A 17500-nucleotide genomic window follows, 5' to 3' on the forward strand; every position below is an offset into this window, starting at 1 on the left:
GTCGTAAATACGAGATCAAATTTAGGATCCAATTTTGTACCAAATATCTACTCAAGCTGAAAAATACACTCTCATTCTTGCTAAATTATAGACCAACACAGATCCCAGTACATATAAAAACATTTAAACAATGAGAGGAGCTGTTCCCTCGTCAGGTCGGGTGTTTATGCCTTTTGAATGTCTCAGGACGGCTCCACGTTCTGATGCTTTTCCTAATTCTAAACACCACCTTGTGTCTCAATCTCATATTCCTCCCAGCTTCCCTCGGATCTTTTGAATCGCGACGAGAAAAAGAACAAGTTTGTGCATCTGAAGGTGGACTTTGGGGGCTACCAGGAGGAGAGGATACTGATGGTGTCCTTTCACTCCGGATACATCTTCATCCAGACAGACAAGCCCATCTATAACCCCGGAGATACTGGTGAGTCAAACCAACCAACCAACCAACCACCAAACATTAACCACGGAAGAAACCGCATGGATATGAAAGAACACAAGTAGAGTCTGGGTTAGATTTTTAAAAATACTTTTCAATGCAAAAAGTATTTTGTCTTTCCTGTAGAAGGCGGGAATCACCCACGATACGATATTATCACGATACTCGAGATACGATCTTATTGCGATTTTGAACATTTTGTGATATGCCGAGAATTACGATATAATGTGATTTATTTCAGCTGCAAATTACGCAGTTTGTCAACATCTGTTTTATATAATAAGACACAGTTTTCACTCTGTTCATCTCAGTGTTTTAATTCATATATCTGGAGGTCAGAGGTCAAGGGACCCCTTAGAAAATGGCCATGACAGTTTTTTTTCGCCAAAATTTAGTGTAAGTTTGGAGCGTTATTTAGCGTTCTTAAGCACGCTACAACCTAAACCTAAAAATTGCAAGTTGCATTACTGCGTTAAAGAAATTAGTGGTATATAGTGTTGTGTAATTAAATAAAATATAATTAAATATGTATATATATATATATATATATATAATAATAATTATAATTATAATTATAATTATATTCTGGATATTCTGGTGTTATTGACAGTGTATGACAGATTTAAGTATTGAGGGAAAGAAACTGTTCTTGTGTCTGGTTGATTTGACGCTCAGTGTTCTGTAGACATTAATAATTAAATAATAATCACAGCGTTGGATTGTTAAGAGGTTAATAGTTTTTTATACAATAAAAGGTCGATACTTGACGTCCGTATATCGTTACAATATCACCACGCAAAACATCGCGATACTATGCTGTATGGATTTTTCCACATCGTGAAACCCACTTCTTTAGTTGAGGTGATATTAGCAGTGATAGTAATACTAGTAATGTTAGCAATGGATGTAGTAGTCACATAAACAGTACTAGTAGAAGTAGCAGTAGTATTGATAACACACCTGATAATGTTGACAGATCATGGAAACGTTATTTTTCAGTCTTTGTTTTGTCCGATTCCGTCTCCAGTTCGCTTCAGAGCCTTCACGTCCTCTGTGTCCTTCAAGGCCTTCAACAGCTCCGTCACAATAGATGTCCAGGTAAACAAGTGAATCATTAATTAATTAGCCTGTTTTATATCATTGTAAAGAAAAAAACAACCTAGAACGGCAAGCTCTCTCTGTATTTTTAAAATTAAATTAAAGACCTATCGTTTTAATCTGGCTTTTAATTTATGAAGTAATGTCAAAGCCTTAGTTTTTAAGTTTTAGTCATTTTATCCCTTGTTTTTATTTTATTTTAATTTATTTTATTTCATTTAACATTTTATTATTGTTTTATTATTGTAATTTTCAGTCTTGCAAAACAGTATCTATTGTTCACTTTTTGTTGTTTTTATTTAAAAAATGTTTTTGTCCGCGTTGCTTTAAAGGTCCCATATTGTAAAAAAATTGATTTTCATGTCTTTTATAATTATAAAGTAGGTTTAAGTACTTTATAAATACTGTTAAACTATCAAAACGCTCAATATACGGAGAAACACACACAGCCCGTATGCAGAAATTGTGCGTTTGAAACAAGCCATCAGGATTTCTGTCCATTTGTGATGTCACAAATATACAATATATTTAGATCATTACACGGTTTTAAACGTGAACATTCTAAAAGTGTCCCAGTTTATTTCCTGTTGCAGTGTATGTGAATAATATCAGCTGACAGGAAGTAAACATGGACCCAAACTGTTGCCTAGCAACGTAATTCCGTTTGTAATGAGCTAAAACGGAGCATTTCAGACAGAGGATGAATACAGGTATATTCAGACAGACAGTATGAAGAAAATAAAGTTGTTTTTTTTAACATTAAAGCATGTAAACATGTTCTAGTAGAAACACAGAATACAAGTATGAACCTGAAAATGAGCACGATATGGGACCTTTAATCTTGCTATATGAAGCACTTTGGGCTGCATGTTTGTATGAAAGGTGCTTTATAAATTAAGTTGAGTTGAAAACATAATCTTGGGGTTCAATTTACAGTTTTTACTATTTTATAGGCTAAAAGCTTAATAGATTAATTATGTAATGATCATTAGATGCAGCCCTAGTAAAAGTGACGTCTTAGTTTAAACGTTGAGATATGATATGGGAGCACAGAAAGATGCTCACAAGGTAAAATGAATGAACATGATGCACAGAGAGAAAGTCTGAAGATGTTTTTGATCTTATGCAGGCTTTGTAGACTCAAAGGGTCGTGGCGTTTCGATAATATTTCTGCGATATCCTGATGAATTATAGGCTATTTTTTAGCTCAAATTAACCTATTTGTGTGTTTCAGAATCCGGACGGCGTGGTGGTTAAACAGGTCTCCAGGATCAGAGCTGCTGACGGCGTTTTTTCTGACACTTTTCCTCTCTCTGAAATCGTCAAGTAAGATAAAACTTCTTCGACTCGTCTTTCAACTCCTTCCGCTGCCGAGAGATATAGCTGTGATTATTATAGGGCTGTCAGTCGATTAAAATATTGAATCGCGATTAATCGCACGTTTTTTATCTGTTATAAATGTACATAAAGGGAGATTTGTCAAATATTTAATAGTCTCATCAATTAACAAAACAAAACAATGACAGATATTATCCATAAACTCTGACAGGTACTACATTTAGCATAAGAATCACAGCTGGTTCCCATTGCTTTCTGGGATTCACCAATGTTTTCTTATTTTTGCTCTTCTCTTAGGTAAGTGGTTGAGAGCATGAATATTGTATAATCAAATTTAGATGACAGGATGAATCGTCCTTACTGTATGTTGATCTATGATGTGACTGTTTGTCTGTGCCAGTGAAGGAAAATGGACGATGACGGCAATGTTCGACCACTGGCAGCAGAACACGTTCACCTCCCAGTTCGAGGTGAAGAAATATGGTAGGTGAAGTTAAACTGTGCTTATTTCTGCTAATGACATCTATTTTTTCTGTTATTTTAACTCAGAATGTCACATTTTGGTGTGATCTTCACTCACTCATCTTCAGCCTCTTATCCGGGGTCGGGTCGCCGGGGGCAACAGCTCCAGCAGGAGACCCCAAACTTCCCTTTCCCGGGCCACATTAACCAGCTCTGACTGGGGGATCCCGAGGCGTTCCCAGGCCAGTGTGGAGATATAATCTCTCCACCTAGTCCTGGGTCTTCCCCGTGGCCTCCTCCCAGCTGGTCGTGCCTGGAACACCTCGGGGGCATCCTTACCAGATGCCCGAACCTCCTCAACTGGCTCCTTTCAACGCAAAGAAGCAGCGGCTCTACTCCGAGTCCCTCACGGATGACTGAGCTTCTCACCCTATCTCTAAGGGAGACGCCAGCCACCCTCCTGAGGAAACACATTTCGGCCGCTTGTACCTGCGATCTAGTTCTTTGGGTCATGACCCAACCCTCATGACCATAGGTGAGAGGAGGAACGAAGATTGACCGATAGATCGAGAGCTTTGCCTTCCGGCTCAGCTCCCTTTTCGTCACAACGGTGCGGTAAAGCGAATGCAATACCGCCCCCCCGCTGCTCCGATTCTCCATCTCCAATCTCACGTTCCATCGTCCCCTCACTCGCGAACAAGACCCCGAGGTACTTAAACTCCTTCACTTGGGGTAAGGACTCATTCCCTACCCGGAGTAGGCAATCCATCGGTTTCCTGCTGAGAACCACGGCCTCAGATTTAGAGGTGCTGATCCTCATCCCGGCCGCTTCACACTCGGCTGTGAACCGATCCCGGACCAGACCGATGATGCCAACAGAACCACATCATTGGCAAAAAGCAGCGATGAGATCCTGAGCACACCGAACTGAAACCCCCCCCCTCCGACTACGCCAAATAACAGTTATGCTATATTTCTATGGCGTGTTGTGTTTCAGTGCTTCCTGCCTTCAATGTCACCCTGACGCCCAGGAAGTCCTTCATCGACCTGGAGGACACAGAGCTGGTGGTAGAAATCTCAGCCAGGTCGGTCTAACACACTCACACACACATGCTTGTCATGTCACTCCATGTACTTCATTCGTTAACCAATTAGTTTGTTGAACTAGTCCAGAGTGCAATATGATAACATTTGTTAGTCTGCAGATTAATACTACAGATTAATGTGAGTCATGCTCACTTTTGCCTTGTTATTACTTTTCTTTTCTGTTGGTAAGACTGTCGGTGAGGCTCACTCTCCTGTGAACTGTAAAACTGGTATTATATGACAGATTGTTTACTACAAATGTATAATTATTACTCTTACACTATGATCTCTCATGTGGAAAGTTGTGTTTTGCAAGTTTCAATTGTTAAAAGCACAATGAATGAACCCTGCTGCTGTTGTGATTGTGTTTCAGGTACCTGTACGGGGAGCCGGTCCAGGGGACGGCCTACGTGGTGTTTGGAGTGAAGATCAACCAAGAGATGAGGAGGCTGCCTTCAGTGAAGCAGGTGTCAGATGTAAGTCGCTCATCGGCTGCTGTCATTGATTTATGGACATTTGTCCTGCCACATTTGAGAGCTACGCGTATCATAATTTGTTTGCTGCTACTACCAAGCTTTGGTTCTCTTTAGCGTCGTCTTTATTTTCCATGTTTGGTGCTCAGCAAACGTTACTGTGGTGTTTTTGCACTACATTTCCCAGAGTGCTCCTGTCAACTCTTAGTGAGTGCAGCACAGTCATTTGGTTTAATATATGTAAAAGAAAGATGTGGGAAAGTTGAACTTAGAAATAGTAGGTCCACTTAGTCCAGGGGTCAGCAACCTTTACAGTACTGTCAAAAGATAAAGTAAATCTGTCTGGAGTCGCAAAACATTTGAGCATTGTGATGAAGGTAACACAGTTTATAGTCTAAGTATATAGTATATAAGTCTAATGCAGTGAGGGCCAAAGAGACTATGTACTACGGAGTATTAGGGCCACATTGAGGGAAAAAACATCTGAGATTTACAGAATAAAGTCACAATATTACGACGAAAAAAGTCATAACTTTCGACTTTATTCTCGTAATATTACGACTTTCTTTTCTCGAAATCTCAGATTTATTTTTTTCCTCAATGTGGCCCTAATACTCCGTCGTACTGTCGTACCATAGACCTACAACACTCATAAAGAGAGGGGCTAAAGAGCCGCATGTGGCTCTGGAGTCACAGGTTGCAGACCCCTGGCTTAGTAGTTTGTTCTAGAGCTTTCAACCGCATCTCACAGCCTTCCTCAGTGGGGGAAGTTTGCTCAGTATAAGTGTATCGATATTAGTTGCTGATCAAGACCGTGCGGTTGTCTTTGAAAGCTCCAGAAAAAGCTTGTAAGTGGACCTTGAGTTAAGATTGTTTTTGTCGGAATTATAAGTATTGGTTAATACTTGTTGTAACGGTGGAAAACAGCCTCTCTTTCTATCAAATGTTTTGTGAAATGACTCCCTGTGCTCTTGTTCTCCTGCAGCTGGAGGGAGGAGTCGTCACACTGAGCATGGCGGAGATCAAGGCGGCTTACCCCGACATCAGATCTTTGGTGGGCAACTCTGTGTATGTGAAGGCCTCCGTGCTCACCAAGACAGGTAAGCACTGAATGTCGGTGGGTGCACAGGAAAAATGTGTATAGTAAAATGGTCAACTTTAAAACAGTGCAGTCATCCTTCTTGTGCTCACAGAACAGAAACTGTCCCGGGATTTCAAACAAACTGTGATGTGGGCTGTGCGGTGTGTTTGCTTTGCTCCGTGCATCACAGCCTCGTGAGACCAAACTCTTCAAAATGTCGCAAACAGACCACAGTTTATTTTTTTCCACTATACAGGACAGATCGATGCTTGGGGGGGTCAGATGTGTAGCAACATGACCTTTAACCCTCTGGACAAACTCAAGCCATCAAAAACTTTGACTCTCCACGGTGGCTCAGCTTTTGGGAAAACGTAGGACATTTCACAAAACACAAAACTTTCAAGAGTTATTTTAGATGTTTCAAAGCAAAAGCTCAGCTCGTTTTCTGCAATAGATAACTGACAGCTCGAGCATTTCCATGATTGGATGGACATTAAAGGAACAGTGTGCAGCATTTCAGGGGATCTATTAGCAGAAATGGAATATAATATTCAAAACTGTTTTCATTAGTGTATAAATCACCTGAAACTAAGAATCATTGTGTTTTTGTTAGCTTAGACCAGCAGTCAGCAACCTGTGGCTCTTCAGCTCCTCTCCAGTGGCTCCCTGTGGATTTATAAAAATGGAAAACTGTTTTTCGTTTACATTTTTATTTATCATAGTTGTAGGTCTATGGTACGACGGTACAACGGAGTATTAGGGCCACATTGAGGGGGAAAAAAAATTATCTGAGATTTCGAGGACAAAGTCATAACATTATAAAGTAGTAATTTTACGTGTTATTTTCTTTTTTTCTCGTAAAGTTATGACTTTATTGTCGTAATATTATGACTTTTTTTCTCATAAAGTTATGAATTTATTCTCGAAATCTCAGATGTTTTTTCCCTCAATGTGACTCTAATACTCCGTAGTACATTTGCACTTTGGCCCTTTTTTTTGCCTAAAATGGCTCTTTTGATAGTAAAGGTTGCTGACTCCTGGCTTAGAATGATCCCTTCATATCCACCTAGGGAGTAACGTGAGCCGCAGAGATCTAAACCGTGGTACCGCCAGCCGCCGTCTGACTTAAAGTACCTAAGTAAACTACCTAAAGTAGTGTTATTATGGTATTGATGGCCTCTGAGAGAGGCCATCGTTGTTACCTGACATAAATCTCATAGAATATCCAAGTTTTTTTCTTGTAAATCTACGACTTTAAACTCAGAGAATGTCCAAGATTTTTTTCTCGGAAATTTACGACTTAAACCTCAGAGAATATACAAGTTTTGTTTCTCGTAATTTGTGATTTTTTTTCTCGTAAATGTATGACTTTATAATCTCAGAGAATATAAAAAAAAATTCTCATAAATTTGTAATTTTTTTTTTTTTAATTTACGACTTTAATCCCAGAAAATATACAAGTTTTTTTTCTCGTAATTTGTGAGTTTTTTTTCTCGTAAATTTATGACTTTATAATCTCAGAGAATATCAAACATTTTTCTAGGAAAGTTGTGGGATTTTTTTTTTTTAAATTTACAACTTTAATCTCTTAGAATATCCAAGTTTTTTTATGGTAAATTTGTGAGTTTTTTCTCGTAAAGTTGTGACTTTAATCTCCAAGATTTTTTCTCTGAATATTGCCCCCTCTCCCCCGGCTCCTAATTTCTGTATTTATTTAATTTTTTTCTCCTGTACAGGCAGTGATCTGGTTGAAGCAGAGAAGACTGGAATTCAAATTGTGGAGTCGCCGTATGTCTTGTCCTTCAAAGACATAACAAAGTACTTCAAGCCGGGCCTGCCCTTGGATTTTACAGTAAGAACCACCTTCTGTGTTTATGATCCGTCTACTAAAATGAAACAGATAAACCAGCTGAATCCTCTGTGCCTTGTGTTGTCCTGCAGCTCCATCGCTGTAGGTGAAAAACTGTAAAGTGTTTTTTCCCCCAACGTGTCCAGATCCAGGTGAGCCACCATGACGGTTCCCTGGCCCGAAACGTCCTGGTCAACTTGAAGCTGCTGAACTCGCCCCTGGTTGTCTCCTCCGGCGCCGGCAGAGTCACCATCAACATGCCCGGAGATCAACGCACACAAACCATCACGGTTAGTATGACTGCATTCATTTCATTCTCCTTTTACTCCCAGAGCCTCGGAGCAAACCAGAACCTTAATTCGTTTTTATTGTGTTTCCCAGGCTGAGACCGTAAAGGCCGGCCTGAGACCAGAGCAGCAGGCCAAACAACAGATCACCGTTCTGCCGTACGTCGCCTTTAACCAGCGCCAAGAGAACTACCTGCACATCTCCATGGGGACCAACACGGCGTCTGTAGGAGACAGACATTCTCTGAAGCTGACTGTCACTCCTGCAGACCCGACACACAGACAATACATTACGCACATCACCTACCTGGTGAGACAGGAGCACATTTTTAGTGCAGTACATTGCCATTACACTTGCTTACAGAAAGAAGAATAAACAAAACCAAATAAAACACAGACATAAATTAAACGCATGTATTGATGTTGACTTTCTCCCCAAAACTCTCTCAGGTAGTGAATAAAGGTAAAATCATTGTTGCCGAGCGCGTGGATGTGAGGGGTCAGCTGGTCACCAGTGTTGGACTGACGGTCACCCCGGAGATGATGCCGTCGTTCCGTTTTGTGGCGTTCTACAGTATTCCCTGGGCGGGGCGGGAGGAGGTAGTGTCGGACTCCATCTGGGTGGATGTGGCAGATTCCTGTGTTGGAGGGGTGAGTGATCAGCTCGACCTCAGAGGTCACTAGCTCACAGCAGGCATGTCTGAAAGACTCCAGCTACTCACTGAGTGTGTCGGTCAACATGTAAGAAGTGTTGCAACGCTTAAAGGGTAATAAAGGATAAGGCCGGCAATGTTCTTCATTTTTCTTAGTTTCAACAAATCCCACGAAAAGACCAAAATAACAGTGACCTGATCTGTCAAGTATTGTGTGTGTATCTAAAGCCTGAGATATCTTCTTCCTCTGTGCCATAGAGCTCCGTTGTTGTCCAAAAACTATTAAAAAAGAAGTGGATGTAGTCACTGTGACGTCACCCATTGGTTTTTGGACTGTCATTTTGAATCCTCAAGTTTAGCATTTTGGCTGTCGCCATCTTGTTTTTTGGTCGTCATCATACTTGTTTTTGGCCGTCGCCACTGGAGTCTAAGTCTATAAATAGTATAATACTAATGATATTAGTGTAGCCTGATCTTTATCTGCAACTGTGCAGAAATACACAATTTAAACACAATCAATAGAAATGCAAAAAAAAAGAAAAAAGGAGCTGCTCAGCATCCGGATGTTAACTTACAATATAAATGTCAATGTTATGAATGAAGCTTCGTACTATTCGGTACAGTCCGGTACTAACCAACCAGTAAATCATTATTTGTTCTGTTGTTCAGTCTTTTGTTCATCTTTGTGTCGATGCATTTTAATTCATGCTGTCTTACAGCTGAATGTCGGGCCGGTGGACGGCTTACGTCGGGACTACGCGCCTGGGAAGAGCTTTAGTTTTCAGGTCAGAGGTGATCCGGGAGCAAAGGTCAGCCTGGTGGCTGTGGACAACGCCGTGTATCTGCTCAACAGGGACAGACTTACACAGAGGAAGGTGAGTGTGTTTTTGTATTTTAGGGCAGGACTGTGTTGGAGTATCAATCATACCATCAAAACTGCAAGCACTAATTTAAACTACACAAAACTGAAATTTTTTTTTTTTTTTGTATTTTATTTTACCAGTTAAACAATTAATTCTAAAAGGTGACATAACTGGAATGCAAATGCTATGGTATCACAAGTCAACAGGTTATTTTTTGTTCTGTACCAACAACCTTACCTTACCTCACCTTACCGTACCTTTTCCTTAGATTTGGGGCGCGGTGGAGCACGGAGACATCGGCTGCACCCGAGGGGGAGGCAGAGATGCCAAGGCGGTGTTCTCCGATGCAGGACTGCTCTACAGCTCCAGCACCGGGTTCAAAACCCAGAACAGACAAGGTACCTACGAGCACGGAGCAGCTGTCTGTCAGCGGGCTACCTCCGGGTCTGAAAAGTAAAGCCAATGCTGAAGTTCTTTCTAACAGCCAGCAGGGGGCGACTCCTCTGATTGTATAGAAGTCAATGAGAAAATGAGCTTCTACTTCTCTCTTGATTTATTACCTCAGTAAACATTGTAAACATGAGTTTATGGTTTCAATCTCTAGTTTCAAGTCTTCTTCAATACAGCATGATGTTCATTTAGTAAATTATGGTCCCATTTAGAGTCAAATAGACCATAAAGCAGGGGATGCTTTAGGGCGGGGCTACCTTGTGATTGACAGGTCGCTACCACAGCGTTGTCCGGTCTGAGAGTTGTCCGTGTTTTTGTCTTATAGAACTTTAACCCTTTCACATGTGTTTTCACTTCATTCGATCCAGATGTTCCGGCATCACTTTTGTGGAGCTGTGCATCTTTATATACAGTCTACTTTAGAAACACACAGATAAACAGATGTTTTTTCTCCTCTCCTCTCGTCAGCCCTGCGGTGTCCAGGCAGCGCCAGAAGGAGGCGCTCTGCTGAACTGTTGCATCGTAAAGCCCAGCTGGGTGAGTCCAATGACTGAATGAACTGCATTATAATAGAGCGCTCTATTAATGATTGAAAATATTGATATTATATTACTAGTGCTGATGACTGTCTGCTGGTTCCTCCCTCTTCTTCCTCCAGAGAGTCATTACAAGGAGAAGCTGCAACGTCGCTGCTGTAAGGACGGCCTCAGGGAGATCCCCATGCCGTACTCCTGCACGCGACGCTCTCTCTACATCACAGAGGGCTGGGAGTGCATGAGGGCCTTCCGCTACTGCTGCGCCACCTACAGGAACCAAGCGTTTAACACGGAGATTCCCACCACCCCACCACCCTCGACCACTGTTCCCCCCATCCCCACCCTTCAAAGTATGTACATGTTTGCGCGAGGAGGAGGAGGAGGAGGAGGAGGAGGAGGACGAGGAAGAAAAATATCCCTATCCAGGGATACAGTCAGTAAGTACTCTACCTCAACTTTTGGTCTAGTATTGAGGGAGAACGCTGTAGATGGCAGCTGCTCACAGGCTGTAATGTAATCCTATTGGGGCAAGCTGGCACCGTCATTTACGTACACTAAAAGTACTTGTTTTTACCATGACAGGCTCTGATTGTTACTATAAGTGTCTGACTACATTATGGAGAGAGTCTCGTTGAAGAAGAAGTCTCCTCTTGAAATCTGGCGAGGTGACGTGTTGCCGGAAGACAACGGTGGAATAGTGGAATACATCCGGTCTGTTATACGTAGCAACGGTCTGTTATACGTAGCAACGGTCTGTTATACATAGCAATGGTCTGTTATACATAACAACGGTCTGTTATAACAGTCTGTTATACATAGCAACTGTCTGTTATACGTAGCAACGGTCTGTTATACATAGCAACGGTCTGTTATACGTAGCAACGGTCTGTTATACATAGCAATGGTCTGTTATACATAACAACGGTCTGTTATAACAGTCTGTTATACATAGCAACTGTCTGTTATACGTAGCAACGGTCTGTTATACATAGCAACGGTCTGTTATATGTATACATAGCAATGGTCTGTTATATGTAGCAATGGTCTGTTATACATAGCAACGGTCTGTTATACGTAGCAACGGTCTGTTATACATAGCAATGGTCTGTTATACGTGGCAACGGTCTGTTATACATAGCAACGGTCTGTTATACGCAGCAACGGTCTGTTATACGTATACATAGCAACGGTCTGTTATACATAGCAACGGTTTGTTATACGTAGCAACGGTCTGTTATACGTAGCAACGGTCTGTTATACGTAGCAACGGTCTGTTATAAAGAAATTACAGACCACAGAACGCCGTGATTGACCAATCAGAATCGAGTTTTCAACACAGCCGTTTAATAATCATATATAAATGTGTTCACATAGATTTTAGAAGTGAGCCTGGATTACCTGGACTGCCTGGATCGCGTTTACTGAAATCACCACCTGGACCTGAACTGACCTATACAAATGTAAACAAAATGGCAGAAGAAGAGGAGGAGGAGGAGGATGAGGAAGAGGAAGAGTGGGAGTATCTGGATGAGACTCAAGTGTATCTGCGATCCAAGTTCTACGAGTCCTGGCTGTGGACGGATGTTAACCTGCCCAGCCAGGCAGAAAGAGACGGGTGAGTGAAACATCAGAGGCAGAGGTAACATCAGAGTTTACTGACACATCATCTGGTGGAACAGCGTCTGTCTTTAAATTTTATTTATATAAAGTACATTATCAATCCCTTCTCTGCAATTTGGTTGTTGCAGCAGGTTACGTTCCAGATAAGAGATCAACTCGTATAAAAGCACCGCCTACTGACCAATCAGAGCTCAGTGCGGTGATCATATGATAATATTACACACATATGAAGAAGTTATAATCCAGACTAAAAATAACACAGTTTAAACTGACAGATGCAGGAAGGACATCTGGCTGGATGCTGTGGGTGTTTACTGCTTTGAATTATATTTTTATATTTATTTTTTCACTCGCTCTCAAGTCCGTTTCACACCGCTGGAGTCAGAGACACAGATGATAGAAGGTTGAAACACTCATACACGCCACATCTTTTTCAAAGGCTATATTAAAGTGTAATCTAATCATCCGGTATACTCTGAAAGTTAATTTATAACATCACTGCCCCATCCAGACGACTATATCTGACTTTTGAGTGTTCCGTTAAATTAATAAATGTTTTAATTTACGCATTTACACATCTGTATTTTTTCTTTTTCCAGCTGTCCTTCCTGCATTTGGCAGCTTCAACTGTGTTGCTGTTAGTCTGGATTATGTGTTTAACTTCATTTTATTTGTCTAATATTATAGTTTGCTCTTGGCTCTGCTGACAGTAGACTTGTCCATGTTTCTGATTGGTCGTATGCCTCAAACCCCGCCCCTTTTATGTTAACGTGCTCATAACCCAATGGTGAAACCCTGCGTTGATTTACAGAGTTGATAACCAACGTCGTAGGCCCGTCTGAGGCCTGTTCTACGAAGGGAGTTCAACATACCCAGGGTATCTTCTCCTTATCTGGCTTCACTAACCCTAACAAACGAGATCCCGCTAAGCGGACCTACGACGCTGGTTATCAACTCGGTAAATCAACCCAGGGTTTTCTCCATCTGGCTGTGAGCGAGTTCACATGAACGGGGCGGTGTTTGAATTGCCATTTTTAGTGTAGTTTCAAGATCCATTAGTATTACTAAAAATACGTATATGTATAGGTGTCTGTGAGAAGACCTGAATGGACGTTTTTTTCATTGTCGATTAATCTATCAATTATTTTCTCGTTTAATGGATTAGTTGTTTGGTCTGTAAAATGTCAGAAATTGGTGGAACACGTTGATCTGTGTTTCCCAAAGCTCAAGACGACGTCCTCAAACTCAAATATTCAGTTTACTGTCACAGAGGAGTAAAGAAACTAGAAAATATTCACATTTAGGAAGCTGGAATCAGAGAATTTTGACTTTCTTTTCTTAAAAAATTACACAAACCGATTAATCGATTATCACAATAGTTGGCGATTATTTTAATAGTTGACAACTAATCGATTAATTGTTGCAGCTGTAAGTCTGAGAGCGTGTGACTCTGTTTGTTTGAGTCCATGATTCATCTCCACGGGAACAAGGCAGTAAACAAGTCATCCTTAAAGACGACACAGAGGTTTAGTGGAGCAATACGAACACAATATCTTATCTCCTGTTTTGTATCTGACTAATAGACCTTTAAACAGCTGTTGCAATTGTGAAGATTCTGGTGTGCAGCAATAGTGATGTTAACTGTTTGAATGACCCACTGATGATGTTTCTAAAAACGTTAATTACTGTTGATTACTTACTTACTCCCTTGTTCCCATGACAATAAGGTAACGCAGGACAACAGTCTTACGCCAATTTTCAAAAATGCGAACAAGACAACCGCTGATTTCTCATGACTTAAACCACTTGAGCGATCGTGTACCTCAACTTCCTATTTTGAAAATATAACCTCATGAGTTCCACTTTGGGTCCCCAAAAAGTCCAAATCCAGCCAGTGATATCTGACGTACCATGCCCGTCTCTGATAAATCAGAGGCGATCCGAAGCCTCTCACTCAGTTTCATCATGTGAGATAAAAACACACAGTGAACTCTCTGCATTGCATCATGATTTGTTTGGTCAGTGATAACAGCTGGATAAACAGCTCAGAATCAACAATCCTGACTCTGTTTCTGGTGTTAAACAGACATTCATGTTCTGTACTAATGCAGAATCCTGTATGTGTGCGATGTCCATGTTTGCTTTGTGAAAGGCTGTCCACCCAAACTGTACAGTTGCTGTTACTGTTTATCACCAAGTTAGCTGCTGAAACTGTAGCATGATGCAAAAAAATCGACATCTCTTAAAAAAGGAGCTGTGGTTCTGACCTCAATAACATCGATATGAATCTGATCAACAGGTTGGCGTCGAAGGACGTGAACCATCCTTTACCTGACAGCATCACAGAGTGGGGAGTTCTGGCCGTCAGTGCATCACCTCATACAGGTACGAGGAGGGTCTGAAAGTAGCACCCGCCACCCACCAAATGCAAATGCAAAATCAACAGGAACACCCGCCACTTTGGCAGGCAGGGAAAACGCTAAGGACATCCTGTCGTCCGGGGGCGAAAAAAAATATGATCGGGGAGGATGAAAATTTATTTTAGGATGAATTTGGGACGAGAGCTGAAAGAAAAATACCCGTTGCATTAGAATTAAAGATGATGAAAATTACTGCACATTTTAGGTAGCGCACCGTTATTAGTCAACCTCCGTGACAACATAAACACACACGCATACACACTGTATGCGCCCGATCCGTCCCGCACATACACACACACACACACACATACACACACACACACACGCACGCGCTGTATGCACATATACCGCCGGCCTCAGATCTCAGGACAGCTGCAGTGTCAACAGGGAATTATTCCCAAGTCAATGAGATAAACTTTCTAGTATTAACATTACCAGTTAGCTAACGAGGAGTCAAAACTCCACAACAGCTCAAATCATGTTACTGATGTTAACCACTTATTTACCTACTGACTCCTCTCTTCGTCCCCGTATGGGTAATAAAGCTGCAATGAATGAATTGTAAAATCTGCTGACTGACACCGAGGCCACTAAGTTTCCCCAGAAGATCAAGTCTGTGAGCATCTCTTGAAAATATACTCAGAGTGTTTTCAGAGAAGCTCACCAGAACTGTACCGAGGTATTTAAAGTTTTCCACAGTTTCACCATGTTGGCCATCAGGAGAAACTGTCTCTGTGTTCGGATTTGTGCTGCACATGCAAACCTATAATTCTTGATGCTGCCATTTACTGAAAAAAGCCAAAGCTGATCAAATTGTCCACACTTTGCAAAAACGTGCAAAGACTAAAGGTTCAAATCTCTAAACTAAAGGATGAAGGAAATACTACAAATGTGTGTACACATTCATACATGTGCAGAAGCCCCGTCACTAATGTTCCTCCGAATGTCTGCAGGTTTCTGTGTTGCCGAGCCGTACAACGTCAGAGCGTGGAAGCGTTTCTTTGTGGACCTGAAGCTGCCGTATTCAGTGGCGAGGAACGAACAGGTGGAGATTAAAGCCGTGATCCATAACTACGGCTACGACGACCTGCATGTAAGAAAATCACCTCAAAACTACACAGCAGCACACTCACTCTCCTATTATTCAGCCAGGAATTTAGTTCATATAGAATCTACATCTTTCTGCAATAGAAGTAGCTTGATTTAATAGATTAAACTCTTTCTACAGAAGTTATAACAAGACTAAGAGTTATAGCCTCACTGGAGTGCTTTAAGCTAAATGCTAACATGCTCACAATGATGATGCTACCATGCTGATGTTTAGCAGGTATAACGGGAACTTCAACCTCTTTTTCTTTCTGAGTTTTTTCTTGTAAATTTGTGACTTTAATCTCACATAATTTCTGAGTTTTTTTCTTGTACATTTTTACTTTAAACTCAGAGAATGTTTTTGTTTTTTTCTTGTAAATTTTTTACTTTAAACTCAGAGAAAATTTGAGTTTTTTCTTGTAGATTTGTGACTTTAATCCCAGAAAGTTTGAGTTTTGTTTTGTAAATTTGTGACTTTAATCTCACAGAATTTCTGAAATTTTTTTCTTGTAAATTTGTGACTTTAATCTCAGAGAATTCTTGAGTTGTTTCTTTGTGACTTTAATCCCAGTGAATTTCCTGCAAATTAATGTTTTTTTAATCTCGAGAATATATGTTTTTGTTTAATATTTTGTAAATATACAACTTTAATCTTGGAAATGCGAGTTTTTTCTCTCCGTATATACGCCGTCGTCGTTTCCACTCAAAGTTAAGTCAATAAAATAAATCTTGAATAAATACATCCTGTGACCGGTTTCTGTGCAGGTGAGGGTGGTGCTGATGAAGACAGAGGGCATGTGCAGCATTGCCTTTAAGGAAAAACACACGCAGGAAGTGTCGCTGGCGGCCGGCGCTTCTGTCGCGGTGCCGTACACCATCGTACCGCTGGTGGTGGGGAAACTTCCTCTGGAGGTGATGGTGGTGGCCAGAGACATGATGGGAGGAGACCGCATCCAGAAACATCTACGGGTGGTGGTGAGTCACTCCTGATGATGGAGAAATCCTGGCAGTATAATGAGGGTGACAGTAAAGTTTGTCTCATCCATCAGCCTCTTTGTTCTTCTAAAAACAGAGTCCGCTCCTTTCTTGAATGTCACAATCATTTTATTTGTGTTGTACTTCTATGATCCCAAAACAAGAAGACAGTATGCTAGACAGAAATGAACTAAATATAATATTTATTAAGAAGATAATTATAAGCTAACAGATATTTATTTGAATAAAGATAACTCTTTTCTTAACCCAAACAGCTGGACGGAGTGCAGAAGACTGAAGTTCGGAGTGCGGTGTTGAACCCGTCGGCTGAGGGAGGTAAGAACATCGCAGCGATGCATAATTTTGTATCATCTTAAGGCAGGGCAAGTTTGTGTATATACTGTAGCACATTTCAGCAACAAAGTGCTTTACATAAAGCATCAAATGCATCGAGACAAAGTGCAAAAGAAACGCATCATAAAAGGACATTTAAATACAATTTAAAAAAGTCCTTAAAGAGAATATCAAATTAAAACAAGATCAAATAAAATAAGGCCGGTATAAAACACAAGAATACAAATTACAGTGTAGTGCAAACAGAAAAGTCTTCAGCCTTGATTTAAAAGAAGTGAGTCTTGATGCGGACCTGCAGTTTTCTGGGAGTTTATTCCAGATATATGGAGCATAAAAACTGAACTGCTGCTTCTCCATGTTTAGTTCAGACTCTGGGGACAGAAAGCAGACCTGTACCAGACGACCTGAGAGGTCTGGATGGTTCATAATG

At 40.9% G+C, this 17500-nt stretch overlaps 1 protein-coding gene across 2 annotated transcripts in view; it reads left to right on the forward strand.

The window, feature by feature from the left end:
• LOC141765081 (venom factor-like) overlaps positions 1-17500 on the forward strand; it is a 47088-nt gene that overhangs the window by 7994 nt on the left and 21594 nt on the right. For both annotated transcript variants that reach the window (XM_074630942.1, XM_074630943.1), the window contains 20 exons: positions 259-421; positions 1464-1534; positions 2769-2860; positions 3273-3355; positions 4332-4419; positions 4794-4896; positions 5879-5993; positions 7711-7826; positions 7970-8113; positions 8205-8420; positions 8561-8761; positions 9483-9638; positions 9895-10024; positions 10545-10613; positions 10735-11049; positions 11987-12227; positions 14532-14617; positions 15606-15745; positions 16507-16716; positions 16992-17052. In XM_074630942.1, coding sequence (XP_074487043.1) covers positions 259-421; positions 1464-1534; positions 2769-2860; positions 3273-3355; positions 4332-4419; positions 4794-4896; positions 5879-5993; positions 7711-7826; positions 7970-8113; positions 8205-8420; positions 8561-8761; positions 9483-9638; positions 9895-10024; positions 10545-10613; positions 10735-11049; positions 11987-12227; positions 14532-14617; positions 15606-15745; positions 16507-16716; positions 16992-17052 — 2800 coding nt within the window. The remainder of the gene's footprint in view (positions 1-258; positions 422-1463; positions 1535-2768; positions 2861-3272; positions 3356-4331; positions 4420-4793; positions 4897-5878; positions 5994-7710; positions 7827-7969; positions 8114-8204; positions 8421-8560; positions 8762-9482; positions 9639-9894; positions 10025-10544; positions 10614-10734; positions 11050-11986; positions 12228-14531; positions 14618-15605; positions 15746-16506; positions 16717-16991; positions 17053-17500) is intronic.

This window comes from Sebastes fasciatus, chromosome 3 (genome assembly GCF_043250625.1).
Source record: "Sebastes fasciatus isolate fSebFas1 chromosome 3, fSebFas1.pri, whole genome shotgun sequence".
NCBI classification, from domain to species: Eukaryota; Metazoa; Chordata; class Actinopteri; order Perciformes; family Sebastidae; genus Sebastes; species Sebastes fasciatus.